Source organism: Pelmatolapia mariae, linkage group LG20, assembly GCF_036321145.2.
Source record: "Pelmatolapia mariae isolate MD_Pm_ZW linkage group LG20, Pm_UMD_F_2, whole genome shotgun sequence".
Lineage (NCBI taxonomy): Eukaryota > Metazoa > Chordata > Actinopteri > Cichliformes > Cichlidae > Pelmatolapia > Pelmatolapia mariae.
In genome coordinates, this window is record NC_086244.1 from 11,494,610 (window position 1) to 11,519,083 (window position 24,474).

The 24,474-nt window shown below is 44.3% G+C and overlaps 1 protein-coding gene across 2 annotated transcripts in view; it reads right to left on the reverse strand.

The window, feature by feature from the left end:
• Positions 1-484: 484 nt before the first annotated feature.
• LOC134619388 (protein NLRC3-like) overlaps positions 485-24,474 on the reverse strand; it is a 39,964-nt gene continuing 15,974 nt past the window's right edge. For both annotated transcript variants that reach the window (XM_063465207.2, XM_063465206.1), the window contains exons 5-12: positions 13,066-13,144; positions 12,437-12,665; positions 10,556-12,326; positions 10,288-10,461; positions 5,619-5,792; positions 4,729-4,884; positions 3,918-3,964; positions 485-3,769 (exon numbers count right to left, since the gene is read on the reverse strand). In XM_063465207.2, coding sequence (XP_063321277.1) covers positions 3,159-3,769; positions 3,918-3,964; positions 4,729-4,884; positions 5,619-5,792; positions 10,288-10,461; positions 10,556-12,326; positions 12,437-12,665; positions 13,066-13,144 — 3,241 coding nt within the window. In that variant the 3' untranslated portion in view covers positions 485-3,158. The remainder of the gene's footprint in view (positions 3,770-3,917; positions 3,965-4,728; positions 4,885-5,618; positions 5,793-10,287; positions 10,462-10,555; positions 12,327-12,436; positions 12,666-13,065; positions 13,145-24,474) is intronic.

Below are 24,474 nucleotides of genomic sequence, written 5' to 3' on the forward strand. Positions count from 1 at the left end.
CGACGCCGGCAAGGAAAGGGTGGATGCTTTGCTTTGTTTTATCTTTGTTTTGCTTTTGGCAGGAACAGGAGGAGAAGAGAGACCGGAGGGGAGACTGCAGGTTCACGTGAGAGTGTGGAGCTGCAGACTGAACCCTTTTGGGTTGCTGATGTTTGTTTTAAGAAAATTTTTGATATTACTCATGTTACCATTAACCAAAGCAGGCCACTGTAGAAGTCAATTAAATTTCATAGAGGAAAATAGTTACAACCGTGATGGAATAACAAACACTGGTCCAAGGGACCGAGGTTTTTTCCCTTTAAAATAGGGGCAAATAGGGGGGCATCAATCAATCAATCAATCAATCAATCAATCAATCTTTATTTAGAAAGCACTTTTCATACAAAAACATGTAGCACAAAGTGCTTTACATGGTTAAAAGCAGCCCACCCCACCCCGCCCTCCAACTCACTCCCCACACTCTCATTAACATGTGATAGGACGTGGTATTGCAGGAAAACAAGAGCAAAGTAAAAATAAATAAATAAATAAAAATAAAACAAAAAATGGGGTTTTCAAATGTGAAGTTCATGTTAACACACAGGTTTTGTTTTTAGGTAGTTCTGCGGATGCAGGCTCTGGGTGGAGCCAGGAGTTCAACAGATTTAACTTGATAATTAAACTGATTTCATTTCTTAACACAGGTTTGCAGGCCCGGAGCAAATATACTCGAGAGGAGAATCGCTGAGGTGTTCTGAGAAATAATATGACTAACCTTTTTCTTTTAATTTCCTAGATGTGGTGAAGCATTTTCATTTTGTGTGACACATAAAATGTGTCTGTCAGGGTTTCGTGTGTGAATGAGAAGAGGAGGACCCAAACGCTGGACTCACGGTGCAGGATAATGGTATTTATTGAAATGGCTGGCTGAACTGAAGTGACTGAACAGAACGGAACACATGGAAATGGCAGTGACAACATCAATGACACGACAGTGAACGAGTGGAAACAGAGGACTTAAATACACAGACTGATGAGGATGATAATGAGAGACCAGTGAGAACACAGCTGAACATAATCTGGCAAACGACACAAGAGACGAGCTGACACAGGAAAAGCAGGAAGTGAGAACATTGATGGGGCAACATAAACTAAACGTGACAAAACTGAAAGCACTGGGTCAACGACCCAGGAACCCTGACAGTGTCAGAGGGGGAATTTTAGGTTTAATTTGAAACAATGGGTTCCATGATCAGTTTATGACTTTTTGCGTGCTTGATAACTTAGCTATGGTAAAACTTACGCATAAATCATTATTTTCATGTTTAAGCTTAAAGGATTAAAATAAAATGAATCCTCTTTAGAAGATAAAATGCCTGTGTTTATGAGAAGCTGAGTACCACACTGAAGGGGAAACTGTGGGACAGCAGGCTGAAGGAAACATGCTTTGGTGTAAGAAGGGAAGACGTTAAGATTGAAAGTGTTTGATTTCTCTTTGATCTCTTTTACTAGAATAAGCGGTTATAACTAGTTTTCATACACACATTGCAATTGTCCTCAAAGGAATTGCTACTCAGTCTTGTGAAGGTCATAAGCTTTGTTCATATATAGGATGAAAATGTAGGAAAATGACTTAGAGTGCAGAGGGTAAATACAAACACGCTTACACACATAAATAATACTTAGACTAATCCTGTAGATCAGAGAGTCCCAAACATGATTGTCTGAACTAACTTTGAATAACTAAAAGAACAATGGATGAACACATTAGATGACTGATGCGTCGCAGACAGGTGTTTTCATTTTCTGTCCTTTACAGAAGAAGGAGCAGATTCCAGAACCACAGCAAAACCATGAAGGGGTTGGCAAGAATCCAGGAAGCACCAGACCAAACGGATCTGGCCAAAAAAAGGGGGACCCAAAGGAAGCATAGACCACAGAGAAACCTCCCAGAAGATTAGTTGTTTAGATTGTAAAGAAGATCAAAAGCTCGTTAGACAGAGGTTATAGTGTGAGCACAAAGTAATGAAGAGTAATGGAAGGAGGAGCTTTAGTGATAGTTTGTATGATTTTTATGTGATGTCCATTGCCCAAACACAGTGGTCATGCCGGATATGGTCTACCCGTTAAAGGGGGACAAAGGGACAATTAAGTGAACTGTAAGTTGTGTGTTAAGAAACCAGGAGTATTTTTTAAAGAGGAAACGGGTTAACTCTATAGAGACTGTTTTTCCATAGATTTACAAAAGTAATCTAGGACCGTTTACTAGGAAAAGCTAATTATATCTGTTTGGATTTTACCATGAGGGAAGTCAGAAGTGAGTTTAAACTGTGATTCTGGGTGAAAAGGGGGTGTAGGAAGTAAAGGTAGGACAACTCACAGTCCGGCGTAGATGCGAGGTGCGGCCTTAGAGTTTGACTTATTTGTTTGATTTGTTTGTTGTGGATAGAAGTAATTATGCCACAATAATAAGGGAACATTGAAAATACACAACCCGTTGAGGGGACGGATGACATATATGGTTGGGCAATTGAAAGGTTTCGTTTTATTTCGTATGGTTTCTTTTGTTATACTTTAGCTATTATTCTCACATGCAAGTAAAGTTAAGGGGATAACTTAGGTATTATGTCGTCTTTCTTAGGAAAGACAAAAAGGGGGAGGCTGTTACGGAATAAACATATATTCTTAGTGCTTATTTAGTTCTTATTGTTACTTGTTTTTATTATAGTTTGCTTCCAGCTTAAGAGAGGGCCAACTTTGAGTATAAAATAGGTCAGAGGGTGACAGGTTGCCTTGACAACGGAGTCTTATTTTAGAGGAGGCTTAGAACAGGAAGTTTTGTGCAGAGCTGCAGAGAACAGGATTTGGACAGGAAGTGAAACTAGGCAGAGTTGTTTATATCGAAACTATGTGTGACTATGTGTGACTATGTGTGACGTATGACTAACTATGTTATGCTCATTTTGGCTTCTAATGCTTCAGATCTGCTCAGGATTTAGCCTGTGCACATCCCTTTCCGGAAAGTAATGCTTGAATAAAATAATTATTATTTTGACCACACTGAGTCAGGTTTTTCTCTGTCGGTAAAGAATTTAAAAGAACCGAATTTGATAAGACAGACATGTACAGACTGAACTATCTGTTCAACAGTCAGACTGTTTCACTAACAGGGGAAGACTCTAACTACACAGAGTGACCGAGTCAACGCCATACCATAGTTTAGTAACAGAAAAAGGCATGGGACGAAATGAACTTGCTGTACTTGGATTCAATAACCCAAATCCAGGATAAAGAGGTTCAGTGAATGTGGTGTTGAAGGTGTGGAGGTGGATCAGAGTGTCAGAGGAGACTCTGTAGAAGGACAGGGTGCCAGCAGGACAGTCCACATACACTGCTACTCTGTTAGAGACAGAGGAGGAGGAGGAGGAGGAGGAGGAGGAGGAGGAGGAGACGGATGTGTGTCTCTTATTGTGCCACACAGAGGGAGGACCAGCAGAGCAGCTCAGACTCCAGGACTGATTATTTAATCCAAAAATACACTCATAACTCCTTCCTTTTCTTCCAATTCCTCTGTAACTCACTGATAATAGAACCTCCTCTCTACACTCGACCTCCCAGTAACAGCGACCAGTCAGAGGATCTGTGCACAGCAGCTGATGCCAAACATCAAATCTGTCTGGATGATCAGGATATGACTGAGACACTAACACATGTGTCACCTTCTTGTTGTTGTCAGACAGTTGGAGGCAATTGTTCACTGTGTTTGTGTCGATTGTGAGTTGACAGGAATCTGATGGAGAGAACAAACACAATCCAGCTGCAGTTATTGATCCATCATCTGTTCATTGATTGACACTTTGATGATGACTCCTGACATGATGAAGATGGTTGAATGTGTGCTGCTTTGTTTTCATGAATCCCATTAAAAACACACTTACACTTCCTCAGACCTGGTCTCAACCATCGGACTCCAGCAGGCTCCGCCCTGAAAGGAGGAGGGGTCAGAGCAGTCAGCATGCACACATGGACATTACATGGCTCTCATACACACACTGTTACACACTGATAAAGGAACAGTCCAACATTTTGACACATAAATGTTTAAACTTCAAAAGAGCAAAACTCATAATCACATCACATTTAATCTCCTTTATTAAGCACGATGTCCAGGGAGCATTGACATGTGCCACAGTCCAGGTTCAACACACTGTGACATCCATGCTGTCAGGGAGTGGCTGCATATTACATGTAAAGACTGGGACTGGGTACAAAAAAAACAACTTCCCCCTAATTCTGTCCTGGACATGGTCCCTGCACACAGATAAAACTTAAAATAAATAAAGAGAGTGAAAATGTCAGTTCCTTTCCAGAGATCAGTTTGAACAGGCTGCACCATTGTTGCTGACAGAGATTTTGTCCTTTGAGACCACATACAGACATCTACTGTTTATGTTAGACCAGAATGGGAAAAATGTTCCTATATGTGTGATTGTTTAAATAACACTGGTTTCCAGCATTAAGTAATCAGACAGAGCCAGTTTCCTCATCTATCAGACACTGTTTGTGGCTGTAACGGGCCATCTCGCCTCTGTCAGCACCCCCCAGGGTGGCTGTGGCTACAATGTAGCTTGCCATCACCAGTGTGTGAATGGGTGGATGACTGAACGTAGTGTAAAGCACTTTGGGGTCCTTAGGGACTAAGTAAAGCACTATACAAATACAGGCCATTTACCATTTACCATCTAATACCTCAGAGTGTCCAGTCTTAGCTGCTCAAGCATCTTCACTCCTGCCTCTCCTGGGTTATTGTAGCTCAGGTCCAGCTCTTTCAGATGGGAAGAACTGGAGCTAAAAGCTGAGACCAGAGACTTGCAACCTTCCTCTGTGATCAGGCAGCCTGACAGCCTGCAGACATGACAAATACTCTTAGAGAATAGCAAAATAGCTAAATGCAAAAAGGAAATTGCAGCCAAAAATCATTAAAAAATGACACGACTGAAACAGGAGTTTCCATTTGCCCATTAGTCAATCTAAACCTAATCTAAATCTAAGAGCGATAAAATTAGTGAACCAGAAAGTATGACAAAAATTACATGAAGTTGGATTGAGGCTGAGTGTCATCAGCTTTGCTGCTATTTGGTTTTAATGACAATATTGGGGAAGCTAGATGTCTGACGAGATGATGACAGTAAATTACTATAAAAGCCTTTATATGTTATAGTACCTTGTAAGGACAAAAGAAAGTAAAAAAAAAAGGTTTTTCACAGCCCATCAAATCTTTTCAGAACCAAACCAAAGTGGCTAATTGACAGTTACCTCCAGTTAACTGTGATACTGGTGAGGCTGGAATCATGTAAAGATTTCATTGGAAAAAAGAAAGGAAGAAAAGCCAAAACGGGAGAGGGGAATACTAATGTATTCTATGTAGAAAATAGGTTTTCAACATGTCGGAAAACATCCAACACCTTTTGTATGTTGTTCATTTTTTGGTTTAGATGCATCACAGAGATTAGAATGAACCAATTGAAAAAATAAAATCATGAAAAAAAATCATTAAAAAAAGTCATGCATCACTAAGACAATACAATAACAAACCAGATTTGAAATACTCATCTATTGACCATTTTAAGAACGCTGACCTGAGTGTTTCCAGTTCACAATATGGACTTTTCAGTCCAGAAGATAAAACTTCCACTCCAGAGTCCTTTAGGTCATTGTTACTCAGGTCAAGCTCTCTCAAACTAGAGGGCTGGGAGCTGAAAAGTGAAGTCAGAGCTTCACAGCTGCTCTCTGAGAGATTACAGACACTCAATCTGAAGAGACAATAATGAGAAAAATAAAATAATAACATGTTAAACTTTCTGGTGTGAATATTTCAAAAATACATTATCCATATAAAATATCATCTGTATAGATGTTAAATCACATGGAGGGTTGATTAAATGCATCATGGAATAATTAATTACTTAATTAATAATTACTCATTAATGAATTACAATTGAAAATTTATTGAATTAATCAATTATTCCATCTAGTCGACTAGTCACGATTACGTCGACTATCAAAATCGTCGATGACTAATTTAATAGTCGACGCATCGTTTGAAGCTTTGTAAGATCCCAAAAGACGCAGGAATGAGTAGTAGGATTTAAGAGTGTAATAACGGACTGAAACAGAAGATGGCAGCACTGCATGTACAAGGATGCCAGCTGCCATTAAACCCCGAAGAAGAAGTAGCTCTGTCCCAAAATTCATAGCGCAGCCCAGCTCAGTTTCCAACAATGGCGGCAGCTAGTTAGTTTTAATATTACTCTTATTATTCTTTCTGGGTCACAAAATAAACGTTTAACATATTTTCAGGCGAGAATGTAACTGTGTAAACCTCAAATATCTGCTCAGTTTATCAAGACACCACATATTTTCAAAAGCGCTCCGACGTTTTCGGAGACGTCTGTTACCCAGGGAGAATATACTCCAGTGTCCTGTTATATTTTAGATAGCAAGGAGCAGAAGGCTGCGTTTATTAAACTCCACCGAGACAATCTGCAAATTTCATTTAAATTTAATAAAATATCATCTTTTCTTTATTTTTAGTTAGCACATACCTTAAACACTTAAAGCTGTAAGCTAATGATAGTTATATAAGAGCAGACACATGCTGGTGCAATAAGCTGTATGTTTTACGTCCAATGAATGCATGATGTGATTGGTCGACTAATCGCAAAAATAATCAGTGACTAGTCGACTATCAAAATAATCGTTTGTGGCAGCCCTAATTCCATCCATCCATCTTCTTCTGATTATCCAGGGCCAGGTCGTGGGGGCAGCAGCCTAAGCACAGAAGTGCTCTGCCAGGAGCAGAGGGCCTGGTGGAGGGATCCCCAGCTACCAAGAATGAAGTGTGTTTTGCAAAATTCCTAGAAGGAAAACCTTGTAATACATCTCTAATAGAGTATTTTTAAAAACAACATTATTCATCAACTAGTTTTTGATCCTCCTCTTTCGTCCTTTGAAGATGGAAACTACAGTTATTCCAGGATTATTCCAGGATCTACATGTTGTGTTTTCTGTTGTTTCAGCTGACATGTTGTTCATGTCAGTTGCAATTAGCTAGCTGCAGATGAGAAACTGATGTCAGTGACGAATCACTGAGTTGAATGACTCAAAAGATGATTTTACAAATTCCTCAGAAAACTTTACACATTAATTGAACCATAGTTTGTCTTTATTATTTGATGTTCATATGTGTTACACGTTTTTAACCTTCCATTTTGAATTAAAACTAACATTTAAAATCTTTTTATATAATGTGGAAAGAGTAAGAGTATTTCCACCAGGAGCAGAAACATCTGAATCACAGCATGACTATGCTTTTGGTGGATACTGAAGACTTCAGCCTTTCAGACATAAATACATTATTGTTTTTTTTAATATTTGTTCAACTATATTCTAAGCAACAGCTGTCTGGTATAATTTTTGGAAGTCTTGGGGCTTGTTAGAAACTATGAAACACATCATACAGATTTCTGAATGTTAGAAAACAACAAGGTGTCCTTTAATTCACAGTAACTTCTCCAGTAACTATTGTAACCACAGCCCATGGACATCTAACAAGCCCTGTACAGTTAAACCTAATAGTTACTACATGACTGAAACAGCAACATTATCTATTTTAATAAAACATGCACATTCACAGGTCACACTGCTCATTTCTTTCTACTACATTTTTCACGCATAGTCTTAAATCAGAGTGAACATAGTCAGACTTGATTGAAGTAACTCAGGTCAGCCTTTCATGTCAACTCAGTTTATGGCTAGACTCAGTTTGTTGACCTTGTGCTTTGAAAACGGGTCCTGTTTGTCCCTATTGTTTTTGGATTTTTGTTTTCATCTTTTAGATATTGCTTCTATTGGAGTAATACGTACATTAAGAGTAATATGTGCTTACTTTTACCTGGAATGGTTGAAACTAAAATAAATACTTTGAGGGGTGATAGTCAGCGGGGATTATGCAAGTTGAAGAAAAAAATATACACTTTTTAACACTTTTAAAAGTATCAAAAGTGTATTTGGTGACACACAAGCAGGGTAAAGTTTAAGTATAGTTTGGGTCCACAGATGTCCAAACCCCTGTGTGTAGGCCTACTTAGTGTTGAGAAATGCCATCTAAAAGAATGGCCTCTAGACCAAGCAATGGTTTTTACTTTTTCAGCATTAACCCCGCCCACAGCAGCAGGGCCAGGAGAAGCAACGTGAATTAAATAAATACATCATTGAATAAATCATTAATTGTGTCCTTAAAATAATTAAAATAAAAATAAATAAGCAAATAATTAATTAAAAATGTAATTATTAGAATGAGAAATAAATACATTAAATCTTTTAAATGAAATTAAGGGATAATTAATTATTTATATATTTCTCTAATTTATTAAGTACACTTTTAATTAATTAGTGAAGAAATACCTTCCTTATTGATCTCCAAAAGTTGATTCTGTTCATCTGGATGTAGCATTTTCAGTGGGAGAAACATTTCGTCACTCATCCAGGTGACTTCTTCAGTCTCAGCTGACTGCAGGTTTCCCCAATCTTATAAACAGTACGTTTGCATAATGACTGAAACCTTCTTCTTCTTCTTGTCCTTAGCGGGCGTCCAGCGGTGGTGGTTGGCCGCGCAACCAGTACGCTGCTCTAGGTGCTGCAGGTTCTTTTGCTTGACCAACGATTAAAGAAGACATGGATGAAACAAATCGAGGATGATTTGAAGGCCCGTCGACTTGACCTCGAGCAGGCAAGAACCATTGCCTTAGATCAAAAAGCGTGAAATGACTGAAACCAGCCCACTGAAGGAACAATTGATCAAAGACCACTGATCAATGGCCATGAGTCACATTCACAGAGAGTTGGGGAAAGGCTGCAATCACAGCATTGTAAGATGGTGACAGATGTACCCTTAGGCCCCCTCCTCGATTCAGAGATGGTCTTTCCCTTTTCATGTAAATGGCCTCCTTGACTCCACGCTCAAACCAGCGTTCCTCCCTGTCCAGGATGTTACATCCTGATCATTGAAAGAGTGTCCACTGGCCTGTAGGTGTAAATAGACTGCAGAGTCCTGGCCTGACGACGTGGCTCATCTGTTCCGATACTCCTGACATGTACAGGATCACTACAGGTTTTCGCTGAGGCAGCAGTTGTGCTTCTCTCCTGGATCGGTTGGAGCTTTCTTTTGGCGCCTTCCCAGCTGGATGTTTGTCACATTTACTTAGGGCCTTTTTGATGTGATCTTCTTCTGCTTCCCTGGCCACTGTGTGTGGGGATGGTGTTCGCTCTGTGTTGTAGCGTCCTGATGACACCCAATTTATGCTCCAGTGGATGATGAGAGTCAAACCTTAAATACTGATCCGTATGTGTAGGTTTATGGTACACATCAGCTTTTAGATGTCCCCCATTACTGATGGAAATCTCACAGTCTAAGAAGGCTAACCTGCCACTTTTCATATCCTCCCTGGTGAATTTGATGTGTCGGTCCACCGAGTTAATGTGATCCGTGAAATGTAGTACGTCCTGAGATTTGATTTTCACAAAGGTGTCATCCACATTAGTGATGTATTTATTGAATTGATTTTGGCACCCATAAAATTATTGCTAGTTTACTCAAAATAAATGTAAGACATTAACATTAAATGGTTTATTATGATAATGAATACATGAAACTGATTAATTACATAAAATCAGGATTTCTTAAACTAAATCGAAAGTGCAGACTCATTTGTCATGTTACTCTTAAATGTTTTCCCTAATAACAATAATATAAATACACTTTAGCCACAATAGGGCAGTAGCATTAATAAATGTCACATGAATATGAAGCCTTAAATAATTCCAGTGATTTTGACAAACAAATCAGAAATAGATGAAAGTGTTTATTTTCATGACAGATCCTCCAGAGTGATTTCTCTTTGAAGTTTTTCCCTGAAGTTCCTCCTTTTGAGAATTGAATAACTTTACCCCATCTCTATCAACCCCCACTGTTGCAGTTTATCTATAACACCCTGTAGTTATTTATCTGTTCACTTCTGACACTTTCTCAAATTCTTGGACAAGCAAATGTAGACTTCACAGCCCGATAGCAGCTGATAGAGTAACTACTGTAAATCAGTGGGGTTTGCACGTCCTCATGGGACTAAAAATGTGGTTTTATACAAAACCCCTTTGAAAGAGATTTCAAAGTAAGGATATGTCAGTATAAAAATAATGTAGCTTTTAATTTGTAGATTTCAAGTCAAATCACAAACAACATTATCTGACCTGAGTGTTTCCAGTTTCCAGTTTGCAGTCTTCAGTCCAGAAGACAGTATTGTCAAACCTGAGCCCTGCAGGTTGTTGTTACTCAGGTCTAGAGCTCTGAGCTCACAGTCTTCTAGTTGAAGAGAGGAGGACAGGGCTTCACATGCTCTCTCTGACAGGTTACAGCTATTCAGCCTAAAAAAGATATATGTATATTAATAAGAATGGAATAGTAAGGCTTTTCTGTTTGTCAATTGTATTTAAATCATAAAAACTTCATAACGCTTACAGAGCTTTTTTAGAGGCTTTGACCACTGGCAGCAGCCTCAGAAGAGCCTCCTCTGAAGCAGAGTATTTCTTCAGGTCAAACACATCCAGATCTTTTTCTGATGACAGTAAGATGAAGACCAGAGCTGACCACTGAGCAGGAGACAGTTTATCTGTGCAGAGACTTCCTGATCTCAGGGACTGTTGGATCTCCTCCAGTAGAGAACGATCATTCAGTTCATTCAGACAGTGGAACAGATTGATGCTTTTCTCTGCAGACAGATTCTCACTGAGCTTCTCCTTGATGCACTGAACTGCTTCTTGATTGGTCTGTGAGCTACTTCCTGTCTGTGTCATCAGGCCTTGCAAACGAGTTTGATTAGTCTTCAGTCCCAAGAGAAAACGAAGGAACAAGTCCAGGTGTCCATTGGGGCTCTGTAAGGCCTTGTTCACAGCACTCTGGTAAAAATATTTTTCTGTCTGAGAGCCTGTTTGTTGCTCTTCCAGCAGATTGATTCCAGAGTTGATGAAGGTCAAATGGACATGAAGAGCAGCCAGAAACTCCTGAACACTCAGATGAATGAAGCAGAACACCTTGTCCTGGTACAGTCCTCTCTCCTCTTTAAAGTCCTGTGTGAACACTCCTGAGCACACTGAGGCTGCTCTGATATCGATGCCACACTCTGTCAGGTCTGGTTCATAGAAGATCAGGTTTCCTTTCTGCAGCTGATCAAAAGCCAATTTTCCCAGAGATTTAATCATCTTCCTGCTCTCTGGACTCCAGTGTGGATCTGTCTCAGCTCCTCCATCATACTTGACCATCTTCACTTTGGCCTGAACCACCAGGAAGTGGATGTACATCTCAGTCAGGTTCTTGGGCAGCTGTCCTCCCTCTCTGGTTTCCAGCACATCCTCCAGAACTGTAGCAGTGATCCAGCAGAAGACTGGGATGTGGCACATGATGTGGAGGCTTCGAGCTTTCTTGATGTGGGAGATGATCCTGCTGGCCTGCTCCTCATCTCTGAATCTCTTCCTGAAGTACTCCTCCTTCTGTGGGTCAGTGAACCCTCTGACCTCTGTCACCATGTCGACACACTGAGGAGGGATCTGATTGGCTGCTGCAGGTCGTGTTGTTATCCAGAGGCGAGCGGAAGGGAGCAGGTTCCCTCTGATGAGGTTTGTCAGCAGCTCATCCACTGAGGTGGACTTTCTAGGGTCAGTTAGGATTGTAGTTTTGTGGAAGTCCAGAGGAAGTCGACACTCATCCAGACCATCAAGTATGAACACAACCTGGAAGTCTTCAAAGCTGCAGATTCCTGCTTCTTTGGTTTCAGTAAAGAAGTGATGAACAAGTCCCACCAAGCTGAACTTTTCCTCTTTCAGCACATTCAGCTCTCTGAAAGTGAATGGAAATATGAACTGGATGTCCTGGTTGGCTTTGTCTTCAGCCCAGTCCAGGCTGTATTTCTGTGTTAAGACTGTTTTCCCAATGCCAGCCACTCCCTTTGTCAGCACTGTTCTGATTGGTTCGTCTCTTCCAGGTGAGGCTTTAAAGATGTCTTCTTGTCTGATGGTTGTTTCTGGTCTGTCTGGTTTCCTGGATGCTATTTCAATCTGTCTGACCTCATGTTCATCATTGACCTCTGCAGTCCCTCCCTCTGTGATGTAGAGCTCTGTGTAGATCTGATTCAGAAGGGTTGGGCTTCCTGCTTTAGCGATGCCCTCAAACACACACTGGAACTTCTTCTTCAGTTGGGCTTTAAGTTCACGTTTACAGAGTGGAGCAAATATTTCTGAAGGTAAGAAATTCAGAAGAATTAATTATAATAAATATCACAGCCTTTCAGTACCCTGAAAGGATGAATCCTATCTGCATATTGAGGATTTGGAGAAATTCTCTTACTGCTCTGCAGATGGTCAAGCATCTCATGCTGCTTAAGTCTCCTCAAGAAGTGGAGTGTGATCTTCAGAAATGCTTCTCTGCAGCTTTTTCTTTCATCTTCATCCTCACCTTCAAACATCTCCTCATCCTCCATCTGGCTCTTTAAAGTTTCTGGGTGATCTGGACTCAGAAGCTTCTGGATCTTCTTCAGCTCGTTCTTCACAAACATGGTGATGTTATCCTCCAGCAGCTGGAAAAGAAGACTACATGAATTACCCAGTGGTAAATGGACTGGTTCTTATACAGCTCTCTGTGATACTCTGTGCACACAAAGCATTTTATACACCATGCCTCATTCAACCAAGCACATTGTTCTGTGCTTAAATACTTTCTTTCACACTCTGATGGATGCATCAGAGGGCAGCTTGGGTTTAGTACGTTACCCAGTACATTTGCCAGCCAGGCTTTGATTCACAAACCTTCTGACGAGTAGCTGACCTGCTCACCTCCTGAGCTACAGTCACCCCAATCTGACTGAAATCATGGAGCCCAAACTCTGATTTATGTTGGACACACTGACAATCCTCTGGTCCACAAAGTGCAGCATAGAGGTGACTGAAAAGAACAAATGTAAACGTAGTACTACAAACCGTAACCACAGAGTCCAGGTGTGTTTGATGTTGCTGTGCAGACTGACCAGTGGAAACCTCTGCTCTCTCCTGCTCCACTCTGTGGAGGAGTAATGAATAATTAGCTCATGTTATGTCTGTCCACACACAGACACAAGCTAAAGGTCCATGAAGTGATGTTTGGATGGGTTCAATCAGATGACTGTCATGGTGAAGCTTTGCTAGTCCTGGTGATCCCACTGAGAATTAACAACTCAGTTTCCAGATGTCTGTAGTTTTCTGCTCAGTTTCTTTAGTCCCAACAGCTCTTACCATCTCCTGCATGAAGCTTTCCCTCCATGCTCAGATGCCCTGGAACAAGGTGCTCTCTTTATATCAGTGACTGGTTTAAAGGGACAACTTGCAGTGCTCGCCAAACTTTGTGTCAGCAAAAGTAGTTCTAATGTTTATTACACTTTTTACATTTTTACACACACAAATCAATGAATACAAAAACATAAACTTTTCAGATATTTTGTTTTACAATGTTACAAAACTCAGTTCACAACTACACAGTCTGATTTACAAGAACAAAATATTTATGACCACAGTTTGAGCCGATGTTTGTCCCGAGTCTGTGGACTCAGTGCTTTTGTTTTGATTGTTATTGTCTTTGGTTACAATTTCATCCTGATTAAGATTTTCTAGTTCTGAGGTTTTGGTTTCTGTGTTCCCTCTGTACTGTGTTAGTATTGTGTCTCTGTGTTCACTTCCTGTTTTATTTTGACAGAGCCATGTCCTACGTTAGTGTGTCTAGTTTGCTTCCCCTTGTCTGGTTGTGTCCAGTTGATCCTGCTGTGTCTCCCTTTTCTCATTCCCTGATGGCTCTTTTGTGTATATGAGCCCTTTGTTTTCTCCTGCTTGTTGCTGCTTCGTCTGTGTTATCTCACCGTGTCTCCGTTTAAGGTTTCAGGTTAGTTTTTTAGTTTTTCAGTAGAGGTTATCTTAGCTTCTGCACAGGCCATCTCCACTGCACTTCACCGTTTCAATAAAGCTCACTCACTTCACAGCAGTGTCAGCATCTTGGGTGCTTCATTAAATTCAACATGGCTCGCCCCGCTAGCCGTGACATAAGATGTGAAAACAATATCCAAAAAACATGAGGGAAAAACAGGAAATAGTTTTTTTAAAAAAAACTTTTTATTTGGTGCTTTTCCAAATTAACAATACACGCAGACAAAAGTCTGAAAAGGAACACAAAAACAAAAACAAACAAACAAAAAAAAAAGACAAAAAAAACCAAAAACCAAAAACCAAAACCACTAAAAGTTATAACATACACCTAATCTGTGGGGGAAAGAGAATAAAGAGTAAATATACACATATATATAAAGATGGGGCCAGGAAAGCCCGAGTTCCGGTCCTCTCACCGGCAGGTCCGGTTTCATCCACAATCATAACCTATTTGAGTGCAAAGCGCGGAATAAAGGGGCCCCATTCTCTCAGGGCTCAGCCGTCCGCCTTATGGGGCTGAAACAGGGAATAGTTTTAAGGTGCAGGGCCAACAAACTGAGTCTAGCCATAAACTCAGAGTTGATTGAATTAGCATTTTGAATTGGCTGATCTGAGTTAAGAGAAGGGATATTTTACTGTTATTTTATTATTGCATCAGAAATCATACAACAAGCATTTATTGAAGCTAGTGACATTACACTGAAGTTTTTATTACAGTGATTGTTATAACTAGTATAACTATAATCTTTATTTCACAGGTGTTGGTATAATCATATAATCTTTTGTTTCAGGTGTAACCGTGATCATTTTCACACATTGCAATTTTGTGCTCATTACAGAGTTGTGCTCAAGTTAATAAGGATTAAAAGCTACAGTCAGTGGGATGTCTGGCTGATCCATTGAGTAAAGCGACTTCGAGCTGGAAGGCCACACAAACACTTATATCATGTTATTCTTTATGGTCTTTTATTCAGTTATATCTTTTATCAAACTTTAAGTAGTGTGCATTTGCAATGATTAGTCATTATTTCATTTAATCATCGTCATTAATTGTTAGCTCATTAAAGAATCTCTTTAGGCTGTCGGCCTTATGTTACATCTTCTATTACAGGTATCGTCATAATCCCATATTAACATTTTCTATTACAGGTGCAGTGATAATCATTTTTATATACATGCATTGTATTTTTGTGCTTGCCAAAGAGGGGGGCTCGATCAACTAGTGGAGGGTCAGAAACTTTGTTTGGCGCGAGGACCGAACAATCTATTGTGCTAAGGATCTTGAGCTATAGAAAGAACACGCTTACAAAACACATACTATGTCAGTTATTGTTATCCTTTATTCATTTATATTCCTTTATTAAGCTTTGAATAGTGGCGTTTGATTAGAGCATTTATTCAACATATTACATGTATGATTTCAGTTAGGTTATTGCACACATGAAGAGTTGGCCTCTGTCCTTATAGACGGAGTGAAGGCTGAGGTCGAGACACACACACAGTTAGTGAGTTCAGGTTTAGGTCAGAGATCAACTAACAATTCGCAGAACCTTGTAGCTGCCATGTTGTGTCTTCACAGGGACAGTTGGCTCCAGGAGATAAGGGGGAGTCAGTGCCTGCCCTCGAGACGGAGAGAATGTTCCGTTGTTATATCAAAAGTTCTCAACATTGATTATATTGTACCTGTTTGACGCATGAGGGGGCGTTCTAATACCCTGATTTTTACAAAACTGTTGTTGTATGTTTTTTGGGGAGAGATCTTTTGCTGTCTGCGTGCAGTATTCATCTCCCACACGTGTGTTCATTAAAATCATTGTTTTGACCTGACCCGGCTGGACCAGTGTTGTTATTTTGGTTTACCCTCTTGTATCCATCCCCAATATTTTGAACTCGTAACAGTTACTTCAATCAAGTCTATGTTCACTTTGAGTTAAGATTATAAATGATTAATGTAAAAGAAAAAAGCCATCATCAGCAACTGATTCTGATTTAGCAGGTTTTCAAATCTAAACGGTACCCATCCCTAGCTGGCTGTAGTCAAACCTTTACTTAAAAAGCATCCCTAGACCAGCTGTCTTAGCTAATTATAGGCCAATCTCCAACCTGACAATCCTTGGAAGAGTAGTTGGGGGGAGACAATCAGAGGGGCAGTGTGATGATCTTAGGTTACAAACTACCGCAGTCAAGTCATTAAGGGAGACGGGATCAAACTGCTCTAAGACAGCTGAGCACACAGGAGAAAGACTCGGACTGAGGCAGCAGTCGGCGAGACAAGAGCCCTAATAGATAGAACCTTGTTGTTAAAAATGCTAAAACATCATCACAAATGCTTGGTGAAGAAATGACTCCGACATTATCACGTGAAGGAAGAAAACGATTGAGGACATTAAAAAGTACCTGAGGCCTGTGACTGTTTACTGACACTAAGTTTAAGACAAACTGTGTTTTTACAGCTTCTTGGTAAGAAAGACAGAAAGTCCTTAAAATCTGTAGAGAAACATACAGTCTGTCCTTTTTCCATCTCCTTTCAGCGCGTCTACAGTCACATCTGAGGGAGCGCGTATGTTCATTCAACCACAGCTCTGATAAATGCTGAGTGCGCAGAGTCCTGAACGGAGCAATAGAGTCCAAAATATCAGGTAGAATGAAGAATGTCCGAAAGGTCCTCAACACTTTAACAGCTGGAGTTCATTATTCCAGAGTCCATAAAGGCAGCAGAAAAAGCGGCGCCGTTAGAGCATTAAGTGCTCGCTTTTTACGCGCTGAGGCGCACGGCTTATCTACCGAGCAGCACAGCGTTACAGTGAACAACACAGGAAAATGATCCGAGATGCCCAACTCAGACATTTCAGTGATGCACACATCCAGCCCGTGGGAAAGCTCCAAGTCTAGTGTGTGACCTTTTTCATGCGTGGGACCAGTAACCCACTGGGACAAGTTAAAAGAGTCAATAATATTTAAAAAGTCCTTGACCAGAGTCACAGCAGACATGGATGTTAAAATCACCAAGGCAGCATCATTAGAAGACATAGCATAAATTTTCACTGCTATGCAGATGACACGCAGCTCTATCTATCCATGAAGCCAGGTAACACACACCAATTAGTTAAACTGCAGGAATGTCTTAAAGACATAAAGACCTGGATGGCCGCTAACTTTCTGCTTCTTAATTCAGATCAAACTGAGGTTATTGTACTCGGCCCTGAAAATCTTAGAAATATGGTATCTAAGCAGATTCTTACTCTGGATGGCATTACCTTGGCCTCCAGTAATGCTGTGAGGAACCTTGGAGTCATTTTTGACCAGGACGTGTCCTTCAACGCACATATTAAACAAATATGTAAGACTGCTTTCTTCCATTTGTGCAACATCTCTAAAATTAGAAATATCCTGTCTCAGAGTGACGCTGAAAAACTAGTTCATGCATTTATTACTTCCAGGCTGGACGACTGTAATTCATTATTATCAGGAAGTCCTAAAAAGCCTTCAGTTAATCCAAAATGCTGCAGCAAGAGTCCTGACAGGGACTAGAAAGAGAGAGCAGATTTCTCCTGTTTTGGCTTCCCTTCATTGGCTTCCTGTTAAATCCAGAATTCAAAATCCTGCTCCTCACCTGACCCGACCCCTATGGCGCCTCCTGTGGGTGCTGGGCCTGCGGGAGGATGGGCCCATGTCCCCTCTTCAGGCTGTGTCCGGCCACCGGACGCTCGCCCTCTGGCACCCTCCCCGGGCCTGGCTCCAGGGCGGAGCTACAGTAACCCTCTCCCGGGCAGGGTAAACTGTTCCCTCGATGGGTCTTCTGAATCGCTCTTTGTGTGGTCCCTCACCCAGGACCAATTTGCTATGGGAGACCCTACCAGTGTCACGGGTTGCTAGAGGATCCACTCGCAGGACTCCTGGGTAGCGTTCACACAGAGATAGTTTATTACAAATCTTCACCGAGTGTATGTACAGACAGTGCGGGGTTAGTGCTATATACAAGACGTGAGGGGCAGGGGTCCAGGGCTCCAGGGAAAACGGGGAAACCACACTCGCGCTTCCAAACAGCCTCTCTCCTCTCCACTAACGACCTGTCACTCCTTCCACATACCACACGGGGAAACACGGGAACGGGTCCGGGGAATCTAGGAACACAGAAACACGTTAAGTCTCAGAGACAGAGGCACAGGGAACTTGAGCTGGGTGTGTACTGACGGAAGTCTTCACAATAATCCAGCGTTGAACAGCTGATCTCCTCCTTCTGATATACCAGCTGGACTGATGAGGCCCAGGTGTGCGCAATCCAAGAAGGCGTGGACCAAGGGCGTGAACCCGCCATGAGTTCCGCCCTGGCAAAACAGGGGAGAGAGGGGGAGAGAGGAAAAAAGAGGAGAGGAGGGGGGCTAGGAGTGGAGTGATGCTGTTCAGCGCCTTGCCGATCCCGCTGGCCGTGACAGCACCCCCCCCCCAACGGGAGCCTCCCGGCGACCCCCAGGCTTCCCAGGGTGAGCCTCATGGAACCGCCGAACCATGGCCCGGTCCAGCAGAGACGCCCGCGGGATCCAGGAACGCTCCTCGATGCCATAGCCCTCCCAGTCCACAAGATACTGCAAGCCACGACCCCGGCGCCTGACGTCCATAATCCGAGTCACGGAGAAGGCCGGACGGCCAGCAACGACCCGGGCGGGCGGAGGGGGCCCGGAAGGAGGGCACAGAGGACTGGAACAGTGGGGTTTGAGTTGAGAAACATGAAACACATTGTGGATACGCATGGCCCTGGGGAGCTTGAGACGCACAGAAACGGGGTTAACAACGGAGTCCACCTCGAACGGTCCTATGAAGGTGGGGGAGAGCTTTTGCGACTCCGTTCTGAGAGGTACATACCGGGTCGAGAGCCAAACCCGCTGTCCAGGTGAGTAGGCCGGAGCCGGGGCCCTGTGGCGGTCTGCCTGCCGTTTGTTCCGGTCCGCCATGCGAAGAAGGGCAGCTCTGGTGGCCCGCCAAGCGCGCCGACACCGTCGCAGGTGCTGCTGAACAGAGGGCACAAAGTGCTCACCTTCGATAGCAGGGAACAGGGGGGGTTGGTACCCCAAGGAGGCCTCGAACGGAGAGACGCCCGTGGCTGCCGAGGTGAGGCTATTGTGAGCGTACTCCACCCACGTCAGTTGCTCGCTCCAGGTGGTCTGATTAGTGGACGTCAGGCAACGGAGAGCTGCCTTGAGTTCTTGGTTGGCCCGTTCTGCTTGACCGTTGGTCTGCGGATGAAAACCTGACGAGAGACTGACCTGGGCCCCCAAGGAGGTGCAGAACTCCTTCCAAACACGCGAGGTGAACTGTGGACCCCGGTCCGAGACCACTTCAGCGGGGATCCCGTGGAGGCGAAACACATGAGTTGACAGAAGCCGGGCGGTCTCCAGGGCAGTGGGGAGCTTGGGGAGAGCAACAAAGTGGGCAGCTTTAGAAAAACGGTCGACAATGGTGAGGATGACTGTGTTACCTGATGACGGCGGAAGACCAGTGACAAAGTCAACCGCAATGTGGGACCAGGGGCGGCTCGGCGTAGGCAAGGGATGAAGTAGGCCGGCGGCGGGCTGGTTGACAGGTTTATTTTGGGCACAGGTTGGGCAGGCGGCGATGAATTCTCGGACGTCCTTGGCCAGAGTAGGCCACCAGGCGAACCGCTTGATGAAGGTGACGGTGCGATGAATGCCCGGATGACAGGTGAGTTTTCCCCCGTGGGCCCATTGAAGCACCCGTGAGCGAACAGATGTGGGAACAAAGAGCGATCCCGGGGGGCCAGTCCCTGGATCCGGTTCTGCCCGCTGGGCCTCCCGTATGGCGGACTCGATCTCCCACGATAGGGCTCCGATAACGCATGTGGGAGGGAGAATGGGGGCCTCACGGGTGGGATCCTCAGAGGAGGTGAATTGGCGGGACAGGGCATCGGGTTTCACGTTCCGAGAACCGGGCCTGTAGGTGATGGTGAAGCAGAATCTGGTAAAAAACAGAGCCCACCTGGCTTGTCGGGCGTTTAGTCGTTTAGCCGACCGGATATATTCGAGGTTCTTGTGGTCAGTCCATACTACAAAGGGTTCAGTTGCGCCTTCTAGCCAGTGGCGCCACTCCTCCAGGGCGAGTTTGATTGCCAGCAGCTCCCTGTCCCCGATGTCGTAGTTCTGCTCTGCGGGAGAAAGACGACGGGAGAAGAAGGCACAAGGGTGGAGCTTACCCTCTAGTTGCTGGGAGAGAACGGCCCCGACCCCTACATCCGAGGCGTCCACTTCTACGATAAACTGCCGCTTGAGATCCGGTTGTCGGAGGATGGGAGCCGACGCGAAGCGTTTCTTTAGCCGAGAGAAGGCCTCCTGAGCTTGATCATCCCAGCAGAAAGGTCCCTTGGGGGAAGTCAAACGGGTTAGTGGCAGAGCAACTTTGCTGTAGTCACGGATGAATCTCCGATAAAAGTTGGCAAAACCGAGGAACCGTTGAAGCTGCTTACGGTTAGGTGGAGTGGGCCAGTCCAAGACCGCTTGTACCTTAGCCGGATCGGTTCTTAGATCGCCCTGTTCGATGATGTAGCCCAAAAATGACACAGTACTCACATGAAACTCGCACTTCTCCCCTTTAACAAACAGGCGATTCTCCAGGAGACGTTGAAGGACTAGTCTGACGTGGTGTACATGATCAGAGAGCGAGGGGGAGAAGATGAGGATGTCGTCAAGGTACACAAACACAAAACGATTGATGAAATCTCGGAGAACATCGTTGACTAGACCCTGAAACACAGCGGGAGCATTAGTTAGTCCAAACGGCATGACCAAGTATTCAAAATGGCCCAGGTGCGTGTTGAAGGCAGTTTTCCACTCGTCTCCCTCTCTTATCCTGACTAAGTGGTAAGCATTTCGCAGATCGAGCTTAGTGAAAATGGTCGTCCCCTGTAGAAGGTCAAAGGCGGAGGATAAGAGCGGCAGAGGGTATTTATTCTTAATAGTGATATTATTGAGGCCCCGGAAATCAATACACGGCCGAAGGCTTTTATCCTTCTTAGTAACAAAAAAGAACCCGGCAGCCACGGGGGATGAAGAGGGGCGAATCAGTCCATTAGCCAAGGATTCATTAATGTACTTCTCCATGCATTCACGTTCAGGTTGAGAGAGACTGTACAAGCGACTAGTGGGAAGAGGTGCACCTGGAAGCAAATCAATACAGCAATCGTACGGGCGGTGAGGAGGGAGAGAGCGTGCTCGGTCCTTACAAAACACTTGCTTGAGATCATGATACTCTGATGGGATGGCTGAAAGGTCAGGGGGCTCGAGTGGTTGAGGGTTAGATGCCTTTCCGGGAGAAGCTGCTTTTAAACAGGTCATGTGACACTCCTCCCCCCACCCCAGAACCCTCCCCTTCTTCCAGTCGAGTACGGGGTTATGTTGGCGCAACCAAGGAAATCCCAGCACTAGGGGTGTGAGAGGGGCTCGAAAGACATAAAACTGTAACATTTCAGTGTGATTCCCAGACAGAGACAGGGACACAGGTTCAGTGATGTGAGTTATGTCGGGGAGGCGCTGACCATTTAACGCAGTGACCTGCAATGAGTGGGGCAATGCTTGTGTGTAAATCTTGAGTTTGAGAGCCAGGGAAGCATCCATGAAGTTTTGCTCCGCCCCGGAGTCAATCAGCGCCTGAAGGGAGTGAGAGGCAGAGCGAACAGTTACTTTAGCAGTTAGCATGAGGCGTGGAGGAGCATGTGAAAAGGAGACCTCGCCCACCCGTATCCTCCTCGCTACTGGCGGGCGAGACCTTTTGGCCGTACTGGACAGGCCTTGGCGAGATGGCCCTTGCGGCCGCAGTAAAAGCACTCACCGGACCTCCATCTGCGTGCTCTTTCCTCCGGGGAAATTTGGGAGCGTCCGATCTGCATAGGTTGCTCATGCTCGTCGCTGCGGTCCGCTTCCCGATCGCTGCTTCCGCTTCCGCTGGGAGCAGTCTCTGCTCGCCCCACGGGCCTCTGGGAACTGTAGTTGCTAGTGCGGCGACGCGCCCTCAAATGTTCATCTACCTTAACACATAAGGCGATTACTTCCGACAGGGTCTTGGGCAGCTCCCTCATTAACAGTTCGCCCTTGAGTTCATCACAAACATTGTTTAATAGGGTACTTATCAGCGCAGGCTGCCCCCATCCAGTCTCCTCCGCCAGCGTCCAAAACTCCACAGAGAAGTCCGCCATACACCGCCGTCCTTGTTTTAAATTCAGCAAACGGTGGCCCGCTGCCTCTGCTCCGGTGCCCCTTTCAAACACACTTTTGAACTTAGAGAGAAAATCAGCATAAGTAATCTCCGGGTTGGTTCGTAACACGGCTTGAGCCCAGTTTAAGGCTTGACCGCGGAGTAACTGAACAAAAAAGGCTATCTTAGCTCCATCACTTTCATATGTTCGCCGCAGCTGCCTAAACTGCAACGTAATCTGTGTTAGAAACCCAGCACACTTGTGGAACTCACCAGCGAAAGGCTCCGGTGACGGTAGAGCTCGTTCCGGGGGCTCCGCGGAAGCGGAGGCCGGCGGCGTGGAGAGTTCCGGGGCTGGCGGCTGTGCGGGAGCAGACGGGGGGGGCACAGCGGGACCTGGCAGAGGTATGAGCTGAGCGAGAGCCTGAGTGAGCGCGAGCAACTGATGGTTAATGTGTTGTAGCATCTGCTCGTGTCGCTCCAACACGGCTTCTGGAGGGGGGGCGGGTTGCTGAGTTGAGTCCGCTGGATCCATAGTATGGCTGGATTATTACTGTCACGGGTTGCTAGAGGATCCACTCGCAGGACTCCTGGGTAGCGTTCACACAGAGATAGTTTATTACAAATCTTCACCGAGTGTATGTACAGACAGTGCGGGGTTAGTGCTATATACAAGACGTGAGGGGCAGGGGTCCAGGGCTCCAGGGAAAACGGGGAAACCACACTCGCGCTTCCAAACAGCCTCTCTCCTCTCCACTAACGACCTGTCACTCCTTCCACATACCACACGGGGAAACACGGGAACGGGTCCGGGGAATCTAGGAACACAGAAACACGTTAAGTCTCAGAGACAGAGGCACAGGGAACTTGAGCTGGGTGTGTACTGACGGAAGTCTTCACAATAATCCAGCGTTGAACAGCTGATCTCCTCCTTCTGATATACCAGCTGGACTGATGAGGCCCAGGTGTGCGCAATCCAAGAAGGCGTGGACCAAGGGCGTGAACCCGCCATGAGTTCCGCCCTGGCAAAACAGGGGAGAGAGGGGGAGAGAGGAAAAAAGAGGAGAGGAGGGGGGCTAGGAGTGGAGTGATGCTGTTCAGCGCCTTGCCGATCCCGCTGGCCGTGACAACCAGGGGGCAAAAGCCCCCAGACAACATAGCCCTTGGGATCCCTGGGACACACAAACCCCTCCACCACAATAAGGTAGCGATTCACTACCTTTCTGCCCCAAGTGGAGGAGTTCAAGTATCTCGGGGTCTTGTTTGCGAGTGATGGGAGAAGGGAGCCAGAGATCGACAGACGGATTGGTGCTGCGGCTGCAGTGATGTGGACGCTGCACCGGTCCGTCGTGGTGAAGAGAGAGCTGAGTGTAAAAGTGAAGCTCTCAATTTACCGGTCGATCTACGTCCCTACCCTCACCTATGGCCACGAGCTGTGGGTAGTGACCGAAAGAACGACCCAGGACACGCTGGCCTGGGAACACCTTGGTGTTCCCCCGGATAAGCTGGAGGAGGTGGCTGGGGAGAGGGAGGTCTGGGCTTCTCTGCTTAGGCTGCTGCCCCTGCGACACGGCCCCGGATAAAGCGGATGAAGATGGATGGATGGATTTTTTTTTTCTGCTTTTGTGCTACAAAATGTTCAAGCTGATTAAATTAATTAGAATAAAAGTTATTCTAATGAGAGCAGAGTGGAGCCGGATAATTTTCTCATATTAATGTTGGAGGTAGAAATTCAGGTAACTTTGCAAAAAAACTTACAGAAATTTCCTTCAAAGATGGAGTTTTTACTTTAACACTGTGAGTACATTTCAGAGCCTGGACTCTTTTACCTTTACTTGAGTAAAGAAGTAGAATCAGTATTTGAGCTTTAAGAGGCTATTTTAACACAAACATCAGTCCTTCTACTTAAATATGTTTGCCTCTTTGTTTACGCCTAAATTAACTTTACTGTTAACGAGTTTTCATGTTTCTGTAATCCACCAGTGTGCTCATGCTTTTTTAACTGAAAACATATTTTTAATGATCAAATATAATTATTTTTGTTATTTGTGGATTTTAAATGTGCTTGACAGAGACAGATGATAATCATTATCCTGCACTGTGGTCTCAGGTTTGGTCGAGCTCGCACAAAGAATGGCTATGTTGAACTTCCTCCTGGGATCTACACTAAGAAGTGAGTCCAACATTAGCAGGGTCTCTTTCCTTTATCTGGATTCACTTTAGCATTCACAGTCA